The sequence below is a fragment of the Pristiophorus japonicus genome, chromosome 27, assembly GCF_044704955.1.
Source record: "Pristiophorus japonicus isolate sPriJap1 chromosome 27, sPriJap1.hap1, whole genome shotgun sequence".
Taxonomy (NCBI): Eukaryota; Metazoa; Chordata; class Chondrichthyes; family Pristiophoridae; genus Pristiophorus; species Pristiophorus japonicus.
In genome coordinates this window covers 16,428,087-16,449,459 of record NC_092003.1, presented here as the reverse complement: position 1 = coordinate 16,449,459, position 21,373 = coordinate 16,428,087, and the positions used below count along the sequence as shown (strand labels likewise).

The 21,373-nt window shown below is 52.5% G+C and overlaps 1 protein-coding gene across 1 annotated transcript in view; it reads right to left on the bottom strand.

Annotated features, from left to right (window-relative positions):
- Positions 1-21,373, bottom strand: part of atg2a (autophagy related 2A) — a 176,604-nt gene that overhangs the window by 26,521 nt on the left and 128,710 nt on the right. Inside the window, exons 32-37 of the mRNA XM_070868291.1 lie at positions 18,270-18,405; positions 17,062-17,280; positions 16,109-16,210; positions 5,895-5,979; positions 4,217-4,391; positions 959-1,028 (exon numbers count right to left, since the gene is read on the bottom strand). Coding sequence (XP_070724392.1) covers positions 959-1,028; positions 4,217-4,391; positions 5,895-5,979; positions 16,109-16,210; positions 17,062-17,280; positions 18,270-18,405 — 787 coding nt within the window. The remainder of the gene's footprint in view (positions 1-958; positions 1,029-4,216; positions 4,392-5,894; positions 5,980-16,108; positions 16,211-17,061; positions 17,281-18,269; positions 18,406-21,373) is intronic.

The following is a 21,373-nucleotide window of genomic DNA, read 5'->3' as shown; positions in this document are numbered from 1 at the left end:
CCACTCACTTAGCCTATGTCCTTTTGCAGATTTTTTGTGTCCTCCTCACACATTGCTTTTCCTCCCATCTTTGTCTCGTCAGCAAACTTGGCTAGGGGACATAACCTTAGAATAAGGGCCGCACATTTAAAACTGAGATGAGGAGGAATTTCTTCTCTCAGAGGGTTGTAAATCTGTGGAATTCGCTGCCTCAGAGAGCTGTGGAGGCCGGGCCATTGAATATATTTAAGACAGAGATAGACAGTTTCTTAACCGATCAGGGTTATGGGGAACGGGCGGGGAAGTGGAGCTGAGTCCATGATCAGATCAGCCATGATCGTATTGAATGGTGGAGCAGGCGCGAGAGGCCGAATGGCCGACTCCTGCTCCTATTTCTTATGTTATGTTAGAATGGCCACCTGGATGAGTTTAAAAAAAAATTCATTCACGGGATGCAGGCAGCGCTGGGCAAGGCTGGTGTTCATTGCCCGTCCCTAGTTGCCCCGAGGCGGTGGTGGTAGGCCGTTGGGCCCACCTCAGGGGGCTGTTGCTGTCAACCATGTTGGTGTGGGACTGGAGTCAAACATATCGGCCCAGACCGGGTAAAGATGGCAGGTTTCCCTTCCCTGAAGGACAAGGGTTGGGTTTCCATGACAATCTGACGGCTTCATGGCCACGCTTACCGAGACCACCTTTTTATTTCTCGATTTAAAAAGATTTGAATTTCTCAAAGCTGCCATGGTGGGATTCGAACTTGCGTTCTCTGGATTATTCGGCTAGGGCTCTGGATTACTATCCCAGTCGCACAACCACCACACCAGCGTACCTTTAGGCGAATAGCTGGCAACCAGGGAACTGCACCCCAGGGAGAGTCAGTGCCTTCAGGGGAAGGAGGCGGGTATGTAGGGTAAAATACATTCAGACAACGGGGGAGTGAGAGAAATCAGGGAGTGGAACAATCCAACGTGGAGTCACTCACTTGATCCATGGTTACATGTTTTCCATGATAGTCCAACCAGATTGGCACTTCTGAGGTAAATCGGAATTCCCTGTCAGAGAGAGAGAGAAGGCAAGTTATAACCCAGGTCCTCACTGTGCCACACAATGCCCAGCGCACACAGAATTACTTCACCCTTCCGAGATCACGGTCAGCCGAGGGCTGGGGGGTGGGAGCGACCACTCTCTGCAGACCAGAGCCCACAAGAAGTTATGAAATGAGCTTCCAGCCACATATACACAGCATAACTAAAACCACCTATTTCCACCTCCATATCATCGCCCGTCTCCGCCCCCTGCCTCAGCTCATCTACTGCTGAAGCCCTCATCCGTGCCTTTGTTACCTCCAGACTTGACTATTCCAACGCACTCCTGGCTGGCCTCCCACATTCTACCCGACGTAAACTAGAGGTGATCCAAAACTCGGCAGCCCATGTCCTAACTCACACCAAGTCCCGCTCACCCATCACCCCCTGTGCTCGCTGCCCCGTGTCCTAACTCACATCAAGTCCCGCTCACCCATCACCCCTGTGCTCGCTGCCCCGTGTCCTAACTCGCACCGAGTCCCGTTGACCCATCACCCCCTGTGCTTGCTGCCCCGTGTCCTAACTCACACCAAGTCCCGCTCACCCATCACCCCTGTGCTCGCTGCCCCGTGTCCTAACTCGCACCAAGTCCCGTTGACCCATCACCCCCTGTGCTCGCTGCCCCGTGTCCTAACTCTCACCGAGTCCCGCTCACCCATCACCCCCTGTGCTCGCTGCCCCGTGTCCTAACTCGCACCCAATCCCGCTCACCCATCACCCCCTATGCTCGCTGCCCCGTGTCCTAACCCGCACCCAATCCCACTCACCCATCACCCTCTGTGCTCGCTGCACCGTGTCCTAACTCACATCGAGTCCCGCTCACCCATCACCCCCTGTGCTCGCTGCCCCGTGTCCTAACTCACACCGAGTCCCACTCACCCATCACCCCCTGTGCTCGCTGACCCGTGTCCTAACATGCACCAAGTCCCACTCACCCATCACCCCCTGTGCTCGCTGACCCGTGTCCTAACATGCACCAAGTCCCGCTCACCCATCACCCCCTGTGCTCGCTGCCCCGTGTCCTAACACGCACCCAGTCCCGCTCACCCATCATCCCCTGTGCTCGCTGCCCCGTGTCCTAACTCGCACCCAGTCCCGCTCACCCACCACCCCTGAGCTTGCTGACCCGTGTCCTAACTCACACTAAGTCCCGCTCACCCATCACCCCCTGTGCTCGCTGCCCCGTGTCCTAACATGCACCGAGTCCCGCTCACCCATCACCCCCTGTGCTCACTGACCTACATTGGCTCCCGGTTAAGCAACGGCTCGATTTCAAAATTCTCACCCTTGTTTACAAATCCCTCCGTGGCCCTCCCCCCCTCCCTATCTCTGTAACCTCCTCCAGCCCCACAACCCCCGAGATGTCTGCACTCCTCTAACTCTGCCCTCTTCAGCATCCCTGATTATAATCGCTCCACCATCGGTGGCCGTGCCTTCAGCTGCCTGGGCCCCAAGCTCTGGAACTCCCTCCCTAAACCTCTCCACCTCTCTCTTCTCCTTTAACTAGCTCCTTAAAACCGACCTCTTTGACCAAGCTTTTGGTCATTTGACATAATTTCTTTTTACGTGGCTCGGTGTCAAATTTATCTGTTTTGTTTTAAAACACTGCTGCGAAGCACCTTGGGACGTTTTACAACATTAAAGACGCTATATAAATCACCAGACTGATTCCCGGGATGGCGGGACTGACATATCAAGAAAGACTGGATCAACTGGGCTTGTATTCACTGGAGTTCAGAAGAATGAGGGGATCTCATCGAAACGTTTAAAATTCTGACGGGTTTGGACAGGTTGGATGCAGGAAGAATGTTCCCGATGTTGGGGAAGTCCAGAACCAGGGGTCACAGTCTAAGGATAAGGGCTAAGCCATTTAGGACCGAGATGAGGAGGAACTTCTTCACCCAGAGAGTGGTGAACCTGTGGAATTCTCTACCACAGGAAGTAGTTGAGGCCAATTCACTAAATATATTCAAAAAGGAGTTAGATGTAGTCCTTACTACTCGGGGGATCAAGGGGTATGGCGAGAAAGCAGGAAGGGGGTACTGAAGTTGCATGTTCAGCCATGAACTCATTGAATGGTGGTGCAGGCTCGAATGGCCGAATGGCCTGCTCCTGCACCTATTTTCTATGTTTCTAAACACACGTTGCTGTTGTTAGGAGGAGCCCATGCACAGTATATTTGGCCGAGAAAGCAAAGGAGCACGGCAGGCAGTGAGGGAGGGCGAAAGGGAGCGAGTGCACGCAAGTGAGAGAGAGTGAGTGAGTGAGCGAGAGAGAGAGAGAGAGAGAGAGAGAGAGAGAGAGAGTGCGCGGAGTTAATTCCATTCGCCAGGGCTGGATTGGAGCTTTTGACCCGGAGGTGAGAGGGCTAGATGTTTTCAACGACGACGTCACGCAGCGGTCTCTGGGTCCGAAGTCCAAACCTAGACGGGGGAAGTCGGAGGGGGAAGCACAGAATGGGATATCGTGGTTCAAGCTCCTTTGCGCTGCTGGGAAGAACAGTCCAGTAGAATACATGTCTGGATTACACTTTAGGAATCTCCGGACCCAAAGGTGTCCAATTCTGGGCCCCGCACTTTAGGAAGGGTGTCAAGGCCTTGGAGAGGGTGCAGAGGAGATTGACCAGAATGGTTCCAGGGATGGGGGACTGTAGTTACGTGGAGAGACTGGAGAAGCTGGGGTTGTTCTCCTTGGAGCAGAGAAGGTTAAGGGAAGATTTGATCGAGGTGTTCAAAATCATGAGGGGGTTTTGATGGAGTAGATGGGGAGAGACTGTTCCCGGGGGGCAGGAGGGTCGGTAACCAGAGGGACACAGATTGACGATAATCGGCGATGGAATCAGAGGGGGAGATGGGGAGAATGTGTTTACGCAGTGAGTTGTTATGATCGGGAACGTGCTGCCTGAAAGGGCGGTGGGAGCAGATTCAATAGTGACTTTCAAACGGGGAACTGGATAAATACTTGAAAAGGAAACATTTGACGGGCTGTGGGGAAAGAGCAGGGGGGAGTGGGACTGATTGGATCGCTCTGTCACAGAGCCGGCACAGGCTCGATGGGCCCAATGGCCTCCTCCTGTATTGTATGATTCGATGAAAAAACTGGGAAGCGTTCGGCCCAAGCAGCAGTTGTGGAGAGACCTTGGGCCAACGTAGTACCTGAAATAGATTGGCTGCTCGGAGGAGGAGGAAGCGGTGGAGGTGGAGCTCTGCTCACTGAAGGTCGTCTCCATCGAGGCGGTCATCTCGGGCTCGCCCTGACACGGGTCTGCGTCCCTGCCCACGCAATCGGCCTCGAAAACTCCACTTGTTCTCCGGCTGGGATCGGGCTTGGCTGCAATGGAGAGCGGAAACGGCACCAGTTAATCGCGGAGCACGGGGACACGCCTGGAGAATGAGAGCGAGCGAGGAGCCATGCATTTACAGGGTGCCTTTCACGTCCTGGGAGGCCGGGGGTACTCAGTCTCGGGGCTGGGGGGTGGGGGAAAGAGACTCAGTCTCGGGGCTGGGGGGTGGGGGAAAGAGACTCAGTCTCGGGGCTAGGGGGCACACACTCAGTCTCGGGGCCAAGGGGCGGTGACTCAGTCTCGGGGCTGGGGGGTGGGGGAAAGAGACTCAGTCTCGGGGCTGGGAGGCCGGGGGTACTCAGTCTCGGGGCTGGGGGGTGGGGGAAAGAGACTCAGTCTCGGGGCTAGGGGGCACACACTCAGTCTCGGGGCCAAGGGGCGGTGACTCAGTCTCGGGGCTGGCGGGGGGGGGGGGTCAGTCTCAGGATAAGGGGTCGGCCATTTAGGACTGAGATGAGGAGGAATTTCTTCACTCAGAGGGTGGTGAATCTTTGGAATTCTCTGCCCCAGAGGGCTGTGGAGGCTCAGTCGTTGAGTATATTCAAGGCTGAGATCGATAGATTTTTGGATATTAAGGGAATCGAGGGATCGGGCGGGAAAGTGGAGTTGAGGTCGAAGATCAGCCGTGATCTCATTGAATGGGGGAGCAGGCTCGAGGGGCCGAATGGCCGACTCCTGCTCCTAATTCTTATGTTCTTATGTCCACAGCCAATGAATTACTTCCTGAAGGGCAGTCAAAGAGCTCACAAATAGCAAATGAGACAACCGACCAGTTAATCTATTTCAGTGATGTTGGTCGAGGGATAAATATTGGCCCCAGGACACCGGGGAGAACTCCCCTGTTCTTCTTCCAATAGCGGCCATGGGATCTTTTACGTCCAACTGAGGGGCACACGGGACCTGGGTTTAATGTCTCATCCAAAAGAGGGCCCCTTCGACAGTGCAGCGCTCCCTCGGTTCTGACTCTCCGACAGTGCGGTGCTCTCTCTGTACTGCCCCTCCGACAGTGCAGCGCTCCCTCAGCACTGCCCCTCCGACAGTGCAGCGCTCCCTCAGCACTGCCCCTCCGACAGTGCGGTGCTCTCTCTGTACTGCCCCTCCGACAGTGCAGCGCTCCCTCAGCACTGCCCCTCCGACAGTGCGGTGCTCTCTCTGTACTGCCCCTCCGACAGTGCAGCGCTCCCTCAGCACTGCCCCTCCGACAGTGCAGCGCTCCCTCAGTACTGCCCCTCCGACAGTGCAGCGCTCCCTCAGTACTGCCCCTCCGACAGTGCAGCGCTCCCTCAGCACTGCCCCTCCGACAGTGCAGCGCTCCCTCGGTTCTGACTCTCCGACAGTGCAGCACTCCCTCGGTACTACCCCTCCGACGGTACGGCGCTCCCTCAGTTGCTACCCCTCAGTGTGGTGCTTAACCCACTGCATCCCCATGTCCCCTTTGCAATGCCATCAATGTCTGCATTGGAGCTGTGTTTGCTCCCGGCCATGCTTACCTTCCGCTGCTGCTTCAATGGGAACGACGGGGTTGATTCCAGTCGCAAAGCTTGTGAAGAAATCCTTCAGGAAGAATAAGGCATCCTAGGAAGCGAGGGAGAAGAAAATAAAAATAGCGGTCATCGAACATGAAGCTGTTAGCAGGCACAGGAGGTGATCGGAAAGGGGGAGGAGAGGGGGCAGCAGTTTAAAAGCAGCTAGTTGGGAGATCTTGCGATGGTAAAGGAAAATTGGGCTGTGGAGATAATTACCAGGAAAGGACACCAAAGGGGACGCTAGCCCTTTCATTGGTTAAGCAGCCCAGATATCGGCCCAAGACTCAGAGTGCTGGGTGAGAAAGGACGAAAGGAAATAGGACACTTATATTCTCTAGAGTTAGAAGAATGAGAGGCGATCTCACTGAAACACACACAATTCTTACAGGGCTTGACAGGGTAGATGCAGGGAGGGTGTTTCCCCCCCGGGCTGGGGAGTCTAGAACCAGGGGTCACACAGTCTCAGGATAAGGGGTCGGCCATTGAGGACTGAGATGAGGAGGAATTTCTTCACTCAGAGGGTGGTGAATCTTTGGAATTCTCTGCCCCAGAGGCCTGTGGAGGCTCAGTCGTTGAGGATATTCAAGGCTGAGATCGAGAGATTTTTGGATATTAAGGGAATCGAGGGATATGGGGATCGGGCGGGGAAGTGGAGTTGAGGTCGAAGATCAGCCGTGATCTCATTGAATGGCGGAGCAGGCTCGAGGGGCCGAATGGCCGACTCCTGCTCCTAATTCTTATGAAGGTCGCAGTGATTACGGGAGTGAGGGCTGTGTGGGTTGTAAACGACTGAAGACTGCAGTTGAATGGGTTCATGAGGCCAGATGGGATTGAGAGATATGATGAGAAGGTGGGCGGGATTTGTTGTGTATTTAACCCTTTGTAACTTGCATTACACCTGACCACCAGAGGGCCCACCTGTTGGAGTCCCAAGGGATCCCAGCATCCCTTGGGAGCACAGTGTATAAACAGACCACCCACGAGGTACCTGCACTCTGGAACCTTAATAAAGGAGCTAAGATCACACTTGCTCATTACACACAGTACTCAGTCTCACCATTTATCATGAGTATAACAACTGGCGACGAGGTGACGAACAACCGCGCGAAAATGCAAAGAACAGTCGGCATCCTGGAGAAATTCTCAGAAGGGGACGATTGGGAGGCCTTCGTGGAGAGACTCGATCAATACTTTGTGGCCAACGAGCTGGAAGGGGACGAGAACGCCACCAAACGAAGGTTGATCCTCCGAATTGTCTGTGGGGCAACAACCTATGGCCTCATGAAGAATCTCCTGGCCCCAGCAAAACCAACAGAGAAATCCTATGAAGAATTATGTATGCTGGTCCGGGAGCACCTAAATCCTAAGGAAAGCGGTTTGATGGCGAGATATCGGTTCTACACGTATCGGAGGTCCAGGAAGTGGCGAGCTATGTCGCCGAACTAAGGCGCCTCGCAGGTCATTGAGAGTTTGAGGGATTCCTAGAACAAATGGTCAGAGACTTTTTTGTACTGGGCATCGGACATGAGACAATCCTTCGCAAACTACTATAGAAACTTCGAATCTGAGTAAAGCCGTCACGATAGCCCAGGCATTTATGTCCACCAGCGACAACGCCAAACAGATTTCGCAGAGTAAAGAAGTTTCGGCCAGTACTGTGCATAAAGTAACGTCGGACTCGAGCAGAAATGTACAGGACAGAACGTACACGCCGGCTGCTGCAGCCCGACCTCAGTTGACCCAGAGACCGCCATCAAACGTTAACGCGAGGCAGTTAACACCTTGTTGGTGCTGTGGAGGTGATCATCAGCCCCATCAATGCCGCTTTAAGCACTATGCGTGCAATGGTTGCAGAACAATGGGACACCTCCAACGTATGTGCAGGTGAGCTGCAAACCCTGCAAGCCCTGCAAACCACCACGATTCACTGTGGATCAGGCTGAATTGGAGACTCGTACCGAGGAGGTAGAGGTGTACCGGGTACACACATTCACGACAAAATGTCCCCCAATAATGTTGAAAGTTGAACTGAACGGTATTCCAGTATCTATGGAACTGGACATGGGGGTATGTCAGTCCATAATGAGTAAAAAGGCCTTCGACAGGCTGTGGGGAAAGAAGGCACACAGGCCCAAGCTCAGCCCCATTCACACTAAACGAAGGACTTACACCAAGGAACTAATCCCTGTATTTGGCAGTACAGAAGTCAAGGTCTCCTATGACGGAGCAGTACATGAACTCCCGCTGTGGATTGTGCCAGGGGATGGTCCCACGTTGTTTGGCAGAAGCTGGCTGGGGAAAATCCGCTGGAACTGGGACGACATCCGAGCGCTCTCATCCATCGACGACGCCTCGTGTACCCAGGTTTTAAGCAAGTTCCCATCGTTATTCGAGCCAGGCATTGGAAGCTTCTCGGGGGCGAAAGTGCAGATCCATTTGGTTCCCGGTACACGACCCATCCACGTACATGATGAGTGAAAAAGTGGAAATTGAGCTGGACAGGCTGCATCGTGAAGGCATCATCACGCCGGAGGAATTCAACGACTGGGCCCGTCTGATTGTCCCAGTACTCAAAAAGGACCACATGGTTAGAATTTGCGGGGACTATAAAGTAACGATTAACCGTTTTTCACTGCAGGACCAGTACCCGCGACCCAAGACAGACGACCTATTTGCGACCCTGGCTGGAGGGAAGACGCTCACCAAGCTGGACCTGACCTCGGCCTACATGCCGCAGGAGCTGGATGAGTCTTCGAAAGGCCTCACCTGCATTAACATGCACAAAGGTCTGTTTATCTACAACCGGTGCCCGTTTGGGATTCGGTCGGCTGCAGCGATCTGCCAGCGGAACACGGAGAGCCTGCTAAAGTCGGATCCTTGCACAGTGGTCTTCCAGGACGACATATTGGTTACAGGTCGGGACACCATGGAGCACTTGAAGAATCTGGAAAAGGTTCTTAGTCGGTTGGATCGCGTGGGGCTCAGGTTGAAACGCTCGAAGTGTGTTTTCCTGGCACAGGACGAATCGCAGCAGACGGCATCAGACCCACCGATGCCAAGACGGAGGCCACCAAGAACGCGCCGCGACCACAGAATGTGACGGAGCTGCGGTCGTTCCTGGGATTCCTTAACTACTTCGGTAATTTCCTGCCTGGGTTAAGCACCCTGCTAGAACCCCTACATGCAAGGGAGACGACTGGGTATGGGGGAATTCACAAGAGGCTGCCTTTAAGAAAGCCAGAAATTTATTGTATTCTAACAAACTGCTTGTCCTGTATAATCCATGTAAACAATTAGTGTTAGCTTGCGATGCGTCGTCATACGGGGTCGGGTGTGTGTTATAACAAGCTAATGATTCGGGGATTTTGTAACTGGTTGCATATGTATCCAGGAGTTTGTCCAAGGCCGAAAGGGCCTACAGCATGGTTGAAAAAGAGACTCTGGCGTGTGTTTACTGGGTAAAGAAAATGCACCAGTACTTGTTTGGTCTCGAGTTCAGCTTGAAACTGACCACAAGCCGCTCATATCGCTGTTCTCGGAGAGCAATGGGATTAATACCAATGCCTCTGCCCGCAACCAAAGATGGGCGCTCACGCTGTCAGCATACAACTATGTAATCCGCCACAGACCAGGCACAGAGAACTGCGCAGATGCTCTCAGTTGGCTACCATTGCCCACCAACGGGGTGGAAATGACACAGCCAGTGGACTTAGAAAAATAGAAAATAGGTGCAGGAGTGGGCCATTCTGGCCTTCGAGCCTGCACCACCATTCAATAAGATCATGGCTGATCATTCATCTCAGTACCCCTTTCCTGCTTTCTCTCCATACCCTTTGATCCCTTTAGCCGTAAGAGCCACATCTAACTCCCTCTTGAATATATCCAATGAACTGGCATCAACCACTCTCTGAGTGAAGAAGTTTCTCCTCATCTCAGTCTTAAATGACTTACCCCTTATCCTATGACTATGTCCCCTGGTTCTGGACTTCCCCAACATCGGGAACATTCTTCCCGGATCTAACCTGTCCAGTCCCGTCATAATTTTATATGTTTCTATGAGATCCCCTCTCATTCTTCTAAACTCCAGTGAATACAGGCCCAGTCGATCCAGTCTCTCCTCATATGTCAGTCCTGTATTGGGACTGGGGAGGGTCTGGGCATGTTATGGTCAGTATTGGGGAACGGTCTGGGTGTGCATTGGGACTGGGGAGGGTCTGGGCATGTTATGGTCAGTATTGGGGAACGGTCTGGGTGTGCATTGGGACTGGGGAGGGTCTGGGCATGTTATGGTCAGTATTGGGGAACGGTCTGGGTGTGCATTGGGACTGGGGAGGGTCTGGGCATGTTATGGTCAGTATTGGGGAATAGAGTGTATTGGGACTGGGCATTTTATGGTCAGTATTGGGGAACGGTGTGTATTGAGACTGGGGAGGGTCTGGGCATGTTGAGGTCAGTATTGGGGAATAGAGTGTATTGGGACTGGGGAGGGTCTGGGCATGTTATGGTCAGTATTGGGGAACGGCCTGAATGTGTAATGGGACTGGGGAGGTTCTGATCATTTTATGGTCAGTATTGGGGAATGGTCTGTGTGTGTATTGGGACTGGGGAGGGTCTGGGCATTTTATGGTCAGTATTGGGGAACGGTGTGTATTGAGACTGGGGAGGGTCTGGGCATGTTGAGGTCAGTATTGGGGAATAGAGTGTATTGGGACTGGGGAGGGTCTGGGCATGTTATGGTCAGTATTGGGGAACGGCCTGAATGTGTAATGGGACTGGGGAGGTTCTGATCATTTTATGGTCAGTATTGGGGAACGGTCTGTGTGTGTATTGGGACTGGGGAGGGTCTGATCATGTTATGGTGAGTATTGGGGAATGGTCTGTGTGTGTATTGGGACTGGGGAGGTTCTGATCATGTTATGGTGAGTATTGGGGAATGGTCTGTGTGTGTATTGGGACTGGGGAGGGTCTGAGCATGTATTGGGACTGGGGAGGGTCTGAGCATGTTATGGTCAGTATTGGGGAACGGTGTGTATTGGGACTGGGGAGGGTCTGAGCATGTATTGGGACTGGGGAGGGTCTGGGCATGTTATGGTCAGTATTGGGGAATGGTGTGTATTGGGACTGGGGAGGGTCCGAGCATGTTATGGTCAGTATTGGGGAATGGTGTATATTGGGACTGGGGAGGGTCCGAGCATGTTATGGTCAGTATTGGGGAATGGTGTGTATTGGGACTGGGGAGGGTCTGAGCATGTTATGGTCAGTATTGGGGAACGGTGTGTATTGGGACTGGGGAGGGTCTGGTCATGTTATGGTCAGTATTGGGGAATGGTCTGTGTGTGTATTGGGACTGGGGAGGTTCTGATCATGTTATGGTGAGTATTGGGGAATGGTCTGTGTGTGTATTGGGACTGGGGAGGGTCTGAGCATGTATTGGGACTGGGGAGGGTCTGAGCATGTTATGGTCAGTATTGGGGAACGGTGTGTATTGGGACTGGGGAGGGTCTGGTCATGTTATGGTCAGTATTGGGGAACGGTCTGTGTGTGTATTGGGACTGGGGAGGGTCTGAGCATGTATTGGGACTGGGGAGGGTCTGAGCATGTTATGGTCAGTATTGGGGAACGGTGTGTATTGGGACTGGGGAGGGTCTGATCATTTATGGTCAGTATTGGGAAATGGAGTGTATTGGGACTGGGGAGGGTCTGGGCATGTTATGGTGAGTATTGGGGAACGATCTGTGTGTGTATTGGGACTGGGAAGGGTCTGAGCATGTATTGGGACTGGGGAGGGTCTGGGCATTTTATGGTCAGTATTGGGGAACGGTGTGTATTGGGACTGGGGAGGGTCTGGGCATGTTGAGGTCAGTATTGGGGAATAGAGTGTATTGGGACTGGGGAGGGTCTGGGCATGTTATGGTCAGTATTGGGGAACGGCCTGAATGTGTAATGGGACTGGGGAGGGTCTGGGCATGTTATGGTCAGTATTGGGGAATGGTCTGTGTGTGTATTGGGACTGGGGAGGGTCTGGGCATTTTATGGTCAGTATTGGGGAACGGTGTGTATTGGGACTGGGGAGGGTCTGATCATGTTATGGTCAGTATTGGGGAATGGTCTGTGTGTGTATTGGGACTGGGGAGGTTCTGATCATGTTATGGTGAGTATTGGGGAATGGTCTGTGTGTGTATTGGGACTGGGGAGGGTCTGGGCATTTTATGGTCAGTATTGGGGAATGGTCTGTGTGTGTATTGGGACTGGGGAGGTTCTGATCATGTTATGGTGAGTATTGGGGAATGGTCTGTGTGTGTATTGGGACTGGGGAGGGTCTGAGCATGTATTGGGACTGGGGAGGGTCCGAGCATGTTATGGTCAGTATTGGGGAATGGTGTATATTGGGACTGGGGAGGGTCTGGGCATGTTATGGTCAGTATTGGGGAATGGTCTGTGTGTGTATTGGGACTGGGGAGGGTCTGAGCATGTATTGGGACTGGGGAGGGTCCGAGCATGTTATGGTCAGTATTGGGGAATGGTGTATATTGGGACTGGGGAGGGTCTGGGCATGTTATGGTCAGTATTGGGGAATGGAGTGTATTGGGACTGGGGAGGGTCCGAGCATGTTATGGTCAGTATTGGGGAATGGTGTGTATTGGGACTGGGGAGGGTCTGAGCATGTTATGGTCAGTATTGGGGAACGGTGTGTATTGGGACTGGGGAGGGTCTGGTCATGTTATGGTCAGTATTGGGGAACGGTCTGTGTGTGTATTGGGACTGGGGAGGGTCTGAGCATGTATTGGGACTGGGGAGGGTCTGAGCATGTTATGGTCAGTATTGGGGAACGGTGTGTATTGGGACTGGGGAGGGTCTGATCATTTATGGTCAGTATTGGGAAATGGAGTGTATTGGGACTGGGGAGGGTCTGGGCATGTTATGGTCAGTATTGGGGAACGGTCTGTGTGTGTATTGGGACTGGGGAGGGTCTGAGCATGTATTGGGACTGGGGAGGGTCTGGGCATGTTATGGTCAGTATTGGGGAACGGTCTGTGTGTGTATTGGGACTGGGGAGGGTCTGAGCATGTTATGGTCAGTATTGGGGAATGGTGTGTATTGGGACTGGGGAGGGTCTGAGCATGTTATGGTCAGTATTGGGGAACGGTCTGTGTGTATATTGGGACTGGGGAGGGTCTGAGCATGTTATGGTCAGTATTGGGGAATGGTGTGTATTGGGACTGGGGAGGGTCTGGGCATGCTATGGTCAGTATTGGGGAACGGTGTGTATTGGGACTGGGGAGGGTCTGAGCATGTTATGGTCAGTATTGGGGAATGGTGTGTATTGGGACTGGGGAGGGTCTGGGCATGTTATGGTCAGTATTGGGGAACGGTGTGTATTGGGACTGGGGAGGGTCTGAGCATGTTATGGTCAGTATTGGGGAATGGTGTGTATTGGGACTGGGGAGGGTCTGAGCATGTTATGGTCAGTATTGGGGAATGGTGTGTATTGGGACTGGGGAGGGTCTGATCATTTATGGTCAGTATTGGGGAATGGAGTGTATTGGGACTGGGGAGGGTCTGATCATTTATGGTCAGTATTGGGGAATGGAGTGTATTGGGACTGGGGAGGGTCTGATCATTTATGGTCAGTATTGGGAAATGGAGTGTATTGGGACTGGGGAGGGTCTGAGCATGTATTGGGACTGGGGAGGGTCTGAGCATGTATTGGGACTGGGAAGGGTCTGAGCATGTTATGGTCAGTATTGGGGAATGGTGTGTATTGGGACTGGGGAGGGTCTGAGCATGTATTGGGACTGGGGAGGGTCTGAGCATGTTATGGTCAGTATTGGGGAATGGTGTGTATTGGGACTGGGGAGGGTCTGAGCATGTATTGGGACTGGGGAGGGTCTGAGCATGTTATGGTCAGTATTGGGGAATGGTGTGTATTGGGACTGGGGAGGGTCTGAGCATGTTATGGTCAGTATTGGGGAATGGTGTGTATTGGGACTGGGGAGGGTCTGAGCATGTTATGGTCAGTATTGGGGAATGGAGTGTATTGGGACTGGGGAGGGTCTAGCATGTTGTGAACTTGCTCATGGTCATGGAGGCATTCGAGAACGAGAAGTCCCCTGTTACGGCCCGCCAGATCAGGACCTGGACCAGCCAGGATCCTTTACTGTCCTTGGTAAAAAAACTGTGTCCTCCCTGGGAGCTGGTCCGGTGTCCCAGCGGAGATGCAGGAGGTGATTAAGCCGTTCCACAGACACAAAGACGAGTTGTCCCTGCAGGCGGATTGTCTTTTGTGGGGCAATCGTGTGGGTCTTGCCCAAGAAAGGCAGAGACACATTTATTTGTGAACTGCACAACACCCACCCAGGCATCGTAATGATGAAAGCCATAGCCAGATCCCACGTGTGGTGGCCAGGCATCGACTCAGATTTAGAGTCATGTGTGCGCCAGTGCAACACTTGCTCTCAGTTGAGTAATGTACCCAGAGAGGCACCGCTAGGTTTGTGGTCGTGGCCATCCAAACCGCGGTCGGGGATCCACGTAGACTATGCGGGCCCATTCCTAGGCAAAATATTTTTGGTTGTCGTGGACGCTTACTCAAAATGGATTGAATGTGCAATAATGTCTGTAAGCACATCCACGGCCACCATTGAAAGCCTACGTGCCATGTTTGCCACGCATGGCTTGCCTGATGTCCTTGTCAGCGACAATGGGCCGTGCTTCACCAGCGCTGAAATCAAGGAATTCATGACCCGCAACGGGATCAAACATCTCACATCTGCCCCGTTCAAGCCCACATCCAACGGCCAGGCAGAACGGGCAGTTCAGACCATCAAGCAAAGCTTGAAACGCGTGTCGGAAGGCTCCCTGTGGACCCGGCTGTCCCGAGTGCTGCTCAGCTACCGCACCAGACCCCACTCACTCACCGGCGTCCCCCCAAGCTGAACTGCTCGTGAAAAGGGCACTCAAAACAAGGCTCTCTCGTGTCCATCCTGATCTCCATGATCATGTGGAGGGCAAGTGGCATCAACAAAGTGTGTACCATGACCACGCAAATTTGTCACGTGATATTGAGGTCAATTATCCCGTGTTTGTGCTCAATTATGGACATGGTCCCAAATGGCTCGCTGGCACGGTCACAGCCAAAGAGAGGAGTAGAGTGTTTCAGGTCAAACTGACCAATGGACAAACGCACAGAAAACATTTGGACCAAATGAAATTGCAGTTCACCAACAGCTACGAACAAACTGAAGAGGACACCACCAACTTTGACCCTCCAACACACGCACAAGTGACAACTGACATCACAGTTGACCACGAAGCCGAACTCATCATCCCCAGCAACCCGGCAAGGCCGGCTGCCCATCAGCCCAGTGAACATGTGACCAACCCACCCACACCTTCATTTGTACCGAGACGATCGACAAGGGAGCGAAAAGCTCCAGATCGTCTCACCTTGTAAATAAGTATACTGTTGATTTCACAGGGGAGTGATGTTATGTATTAAACCCCTTGTGACTTGCATTACGCTTGACCACCAGAGGGCCCAGCTGTTGGGAGTCCCAAGGGATCCCAGCATCCCTTGGGAGCACAGTATATAAGCAGGCCACCCACGAGGTACCTGCACTCTGGAACCTTAATAAAGGAGCTAAGGTCACACTTGCTCATTTACACAGTACTCAGTCTCACTATTTATCATGAGTATAACAGGATTGATCTCTGAATGTGGAGATTCCCATTGCATGACACTGAGCGCTCCGTGAGGAGCGGTCTGCCGATTGCCCGTGGGGGGTGGGGGGGGAGGGCGGAGAGAGGGAGTCACTGCCCACGGCGAGGCGGGCGATATGACGGCAATGTGCGCTAACCTCGCGGAAAGCACACCGGCGGATCGGAATCTGATTGGCTGGGGGTGGGCAGCCCTGGGTGTACTGTGATAGGTTGGGCGGTCTCTGGTTCCGCATTCCAATTATCCAAAGGGACTCTACAACACTACATCATAAACACAGGAGACAAGCAATAGGGCGGAGTGATGATGATGGAGAGATGGATTAATGGGAACGACGGAGGGCAGGAGGGACGGAGGGCAGGAGGGGTGGAGGGCAGGAGGGCAGGAGGGGCGGAGGGCAGGAGCGAGGGAGCGACAGAGCGACGGAGAGAGAGATTTGCAGTAAGCTTCAGCCACTAACCTGGTCAATGTTGAGGCGTAGTGGCATGAGAGAGACTCGTAGGCAGCATTCAGGGCCACCAAGCCCAGACTCCGGCCGCACGTGGAAGGCCTTAATCGTCAGCTACAGAACAAACACACACATTAAGACAATCATTCCAATGCTGCAGAGGTGTAATCCCTACTTATAGCTTCCCCAATAATCTGAGTGGGATAAGGCCCAATCGAACAGGTTAATGTGTTGCAACTCTGAGATCAAGGATCATGGGGTAGTCCGTGATTAGCTAGGAACTGACTGGGGTTCCAACAATCGCTCCTGTAAAGCACCCTGGGACATTTTATGACGTTAAGAACAGAAGAAATAGGAGCAGGAGTCGGCCATTCGGCCCCTCGAGCCTGCGCCACCATGGCTGATCTTCGACCTCAACTCCACTTTCCCGCCCGATCCCTCGATTCCCCCAGACTCCAAAAATCTATCGACCTCAGCCTTGAATACACTCAACGACTGAGCCTCCACAGCCCTCTGGGGCAGAGAATTACAAAGATTCACCACCCTCTGAGTGAAGAAATTCCTCCTCATCTCAGTCCTAAATGGCCGACCCCTTATCCTGAGACTGTGTGACCCTGGTTCTAGACTCCCCAGCCCGGGGGGAAACACCCTCCCTGCATCTACCCTGTCAAGCCCTGTAAGAATTGTGTCAGTTTCAGCGAGATCACCTCTCATTCTTCTAAACTCCAGAGAATATCGGCCTAGTCTGCTCAATCTCTCCTCATAGGACAATCCCCCCATCCCAGGAATCAGTCTGGTGAACCTTCGTTGCACTCCCTCAATGGCAAGTATATCCTTCCTTAGGTAAGGAGACCCAAACTGTGCACAATACTCCAGGTGTGGTCTCACCAGGGTCCGATATAACTGCAGTAAGTCGTCTTTACTGAGGGCACTGTATAAAGGGATGTTGTGGCTGTTCTACGTACCATGTTGGAGTGAGCCCGCCTGGGCATCTTCTCACTGGTGTAGAGGTACAGGAACTTGTTGATTTGGGAGGAGGCCAGCCGGTCCCGGATCTCCAGCTCCTGCACGATGAAAACCTGCCGGGCGATGGGCTGCTCCTCCAGCTCGGAGGCTGGCAGATCCATCAGGCCTTTCTCCAGCATGACGGCGGGAGCGGGGTAGGTCTCGTGCTGGAAACTCACCTGGGCGGGAATCACGGAAAGCGGATCAAGTTAGATACGCGCACACTCGTTTCGCTGCCCCCCCCCCCCCCCACCTCACACGCCAGTCTCCCCCACCCCCTTCCAGTCACTGTTGAAATGTGGGAAACGCAGCAGCCCAGTTGCGCACAGCAAGCTCCCACAGATAGCAATGTGATAATGACCGTATCATCTGTTTTAGTGATGTTGATTGAGGGGCAAATATTGACCAGGAAACCAGGGAGACGCCCCGGCTCATGGGATCTTTTATATCCACAAGGGGGCAGGCGGGACCTCGGTTCAACGTCTCATTCGAAAGACGGCACCCTCCGACATTGCGGCGCTCTCTCAGTACTGCCCCTCCGACAGTGCGGCGCTCCCTCAGTACTGCCCCTCCGACAGTGCGGCGCTCCCTCAGTACTGCCCCTCCGACAGTGCGGCGCTCCCTCAGTTCTGCCCCTCCGACAGTGCGGCGCTCCCTCAGTTCTGCCCTTCTGACAGTGCGGCACTCCCTCAGTACTGCACTGGGAGTGTCAGCCTAGATTATGGCCTCAAGTCTCTGGGGGTGGTGCTCGAACGTACGACCTTCTGACTCAGAGTCGCTCCACTGAGCCACGGCTGACAACGACTGGGCCATACAGACCAGGAAGGCATGGAGTTGGAGCACTGATCTTGGCTGATCTCACCAATTGGGAGCGGTCGAATTGGTTTCGATGGTTCTATGTTGTTGAGCTGGGGGGGGGGGGGGGGGGCTAGAAATCATCTGGGGTTCCCACTGATCAAACACTATCCAGTGAAACGTGCTAGTAAGTGAGTGTAGATGTTGGGAGGATTGATGATTCTCTCACAGTCGAATAGCCGGCTGATTGCCCAGGACCGCAGATGAACAACGGCCACTTGCTAACAGAGGGGAGGGAGATCCTGCACTGACGGGAATGGGGACGGAAAGGCGGGAATGGAAGGAAAGTACCCCAGCACGATGCCAGCCCTACCTTGGTGAGCTGTATCTCCATGAGGATCTCGTGGTTCCTGCCGGGGCCGCCCTGCGTCCTCCACGTATTCTGCGGCCGGTTGGGGAAGGCGGAACGAGACGGGGAGCTCCTCGCGCTGACCACGGCCGGCTTCATCCTGCGGCGGGCGGCAAGAATGCCCCAAGTTTACGGCATATTTATCATTACATGGGGCTGAATGGCCCCCTCCTGTTCCTATATCAGAATATTACATGGGGCTGAATGGCCTCCTCCTGTTCCTATATCAGAATATTACATGGGGCTGAATGGCCTCCTCCTGTTCCTATATAAGAATATTACATGGGGCTGAATGGCCTCCTCCTGTTCCTATATCAGAATATTACATGGGGCTGAATGGTCCCCCTCCTGTTCCTATATCAGAATATTACATGGGGCTGAATGGCCCCCTCCTGTTCCTATATCAGAATATTACATGGGGCTGAATGGCCCCCTCCTGTTCCTATATCAGAATATTACATGGGGCTGAATGGCCCCCTCCTGTTCCTATAACAGAATATTACATGGGGCTGAATGGCCCCCTCCTGTTCCTATATAAGAATATTACATGGGGCTGAATGGCCTCCTCCTGTTCCTATATCAGAATATTACATGGGGCTGAATGGCCTCCTCCTATTCCTATCCAAGAATATTACATAGGGCTGAATGGCCTCCTCCTGTTCCTATATCAGAATATTACATGGGGCTGAATGGCCCCCTCCTGTTCCTATATCAGAATATTACATGGGGCTGAATGGCCCCCTCCTGTTCCTATATCAGAATATTACATGGGGCTGAATGGCCCCCCTCCTGTTCCTATATCAGAATATTACATGGGGCTGAATGGCCTCCTCCTGTTCCTATAACAGAATATTACATGGGGCTGAATGGCCTCCTCCTGTTCCTATATAAGAATATTACATGGCTGAATGGCCTCCTCCTGATCCTATATCAGAATATTACATGGGGCTGAATGGCTCCCTCCTGTTCCTATATAAGAATATTACATGGCTGAATGGCCTCCTCCTGATCCTATATCAGAATATTACATGTGGCTGAATGGCCTCCTCCTGTTCCTATACAAGAATATTACATGGGGCTGAATGGCCCCCTCCTGTTCCTATATCAGAATATTACACGGGGCTGAATGGCCTCCTCCTGTTCCTATATCAGAATATTACATGGGTCTGAATGGCCTCCTCCTGTTCCTATATCAGAATATTACATGGGGCTGAATGGCCTCCTCCTGTTCCTATATCAGAATATTACATGGGGCTGAATGGCCTCCTCCTGTTCCTATACAAGAATATTACATGGGGCTGAATGGCCCCCTCCTGTTCCTATCCAAGAATATTACATCCGGCTGAATGGCCCCCCTCCTGTTCCTATATCAGAATATTACATGGGGCTGAATGGCCTCCTCCTGTTCCTATATCAGAATATTACATGGGGCTGAATGGCCCCCTCCTGTTCCTATACAAGAATATTACATGGGGCTGAATGGCCCCCTCCTGTTCCTATACAAGAATATTACATGGGGCTGAATGGCCTCCTCCTGTTCCTATATCAGAATATTACATGGGGCTGAATGGCCCCCCTCCTGTTCCTATATCAGAATATTACATGGGGCTGAATGGCCTCCTCCTGTTCCTATATCAGAATATTACATGGGGCTGAATGGCCCCCCTCCTGTTCCTATAACAGAATATTACATGGGGCTGAATGGCCTCCTCCTGTTCCTATATCAGAATATTACATGGGGCTGAATGGCCCCCTCCTGTTCCTCTATCAGAATATTACATGGGGCTGAATGGCCTCCTCCTGTTCCTATCCAAGAATATTACATGGGGCTGAATGGCCCCCTTCCTGTTCCTGTATCAGAATATTACATGGGGCTGAATGGCCCCCTCCTGTTCCTATCCAAGAATATTACATGGGTCTGAATGGCCCCCTCCTGTTCCTATATCAGAATATTACATGGGGCTGAATGGCCTCCTCCTGTTCCTATATCAGAATATTACATAGGGCTGAATGGCCTCCTCCTGTTCCTATATCAGAATATTACATGGGGCTGAATGGCCTCCTCCTGTTCCTATACAATATTACATGGGGCTGAATGGCCCCCTCCTGTTCCTATATAAGATTACATGGGGCTGAATGGCCCCCCTCCTGTTCCTATATCAGAATATTACATGGGGCTGAATGGCCTCCTCCTGTTCCTATATCAGAATATTACATGGGGCTGAATGGCCTCCTCCTGTTCCTATACAATATTACATGGGGCTGAATGGCCCCCTCCTGTTCCTATATCAGAATATTACATGGGGCTGAATGGCCTCCTCCTGTTCCTATACAATATTACATGGGGCTGAATGGCCTCCTCCTGTTCCTATATCAGAATATTACATGGGGCTGAATGGCCTCCTCCTGTTCCTATATCAGAATATTACATGGGGCTGAATGGCCTCCTCCTGTTCCTATACAATATTACATGGGGCTGAATGGCCCCCTCCTGTTCCTATATAAGATTACATGGGGCTGAATGGCCCCCCTCCTGTTCCTATATCAGAATATTACATGGGGCTGAATGGCCTCCTCCTGTTCCTATATCAGAATATTACATGGGGCTGAATGGCCTCCTCCTGTTCCTATACAATATTACATGGGGCTGAATGGCCCCCTCCTGTTCCTATATCAGAATATTACATGGGGCTGAATGGCCTCCTCCTGTTCCTATACAATATTACATGGGGCTGAATGGCCCCCTCCTGTTCCTATATCAGAATATTACATGGGGCTGAATGGCCTCCTCCTGTTCCTATATCAGAATATTACATATGGCTGAATGGCCTCCTCCTGTTCCTATATCAGAATATTACATGGGGCTGAATGGCCTCCTCCTGTTCCTATACAATATTACATGGGGCTGAATGGCCCCCTCCTGTTCCTATATAAGAATATTACATGGGGCTGAATGGCCCCCTCCTGTTCCTATATCAGAATATTACATGGGGCTGAATGGCCTCCTCCTGTTCCGATACAAGAATATTACATGGGGCTGAATGGCCCCCTCCTGTTCCTATATCAGA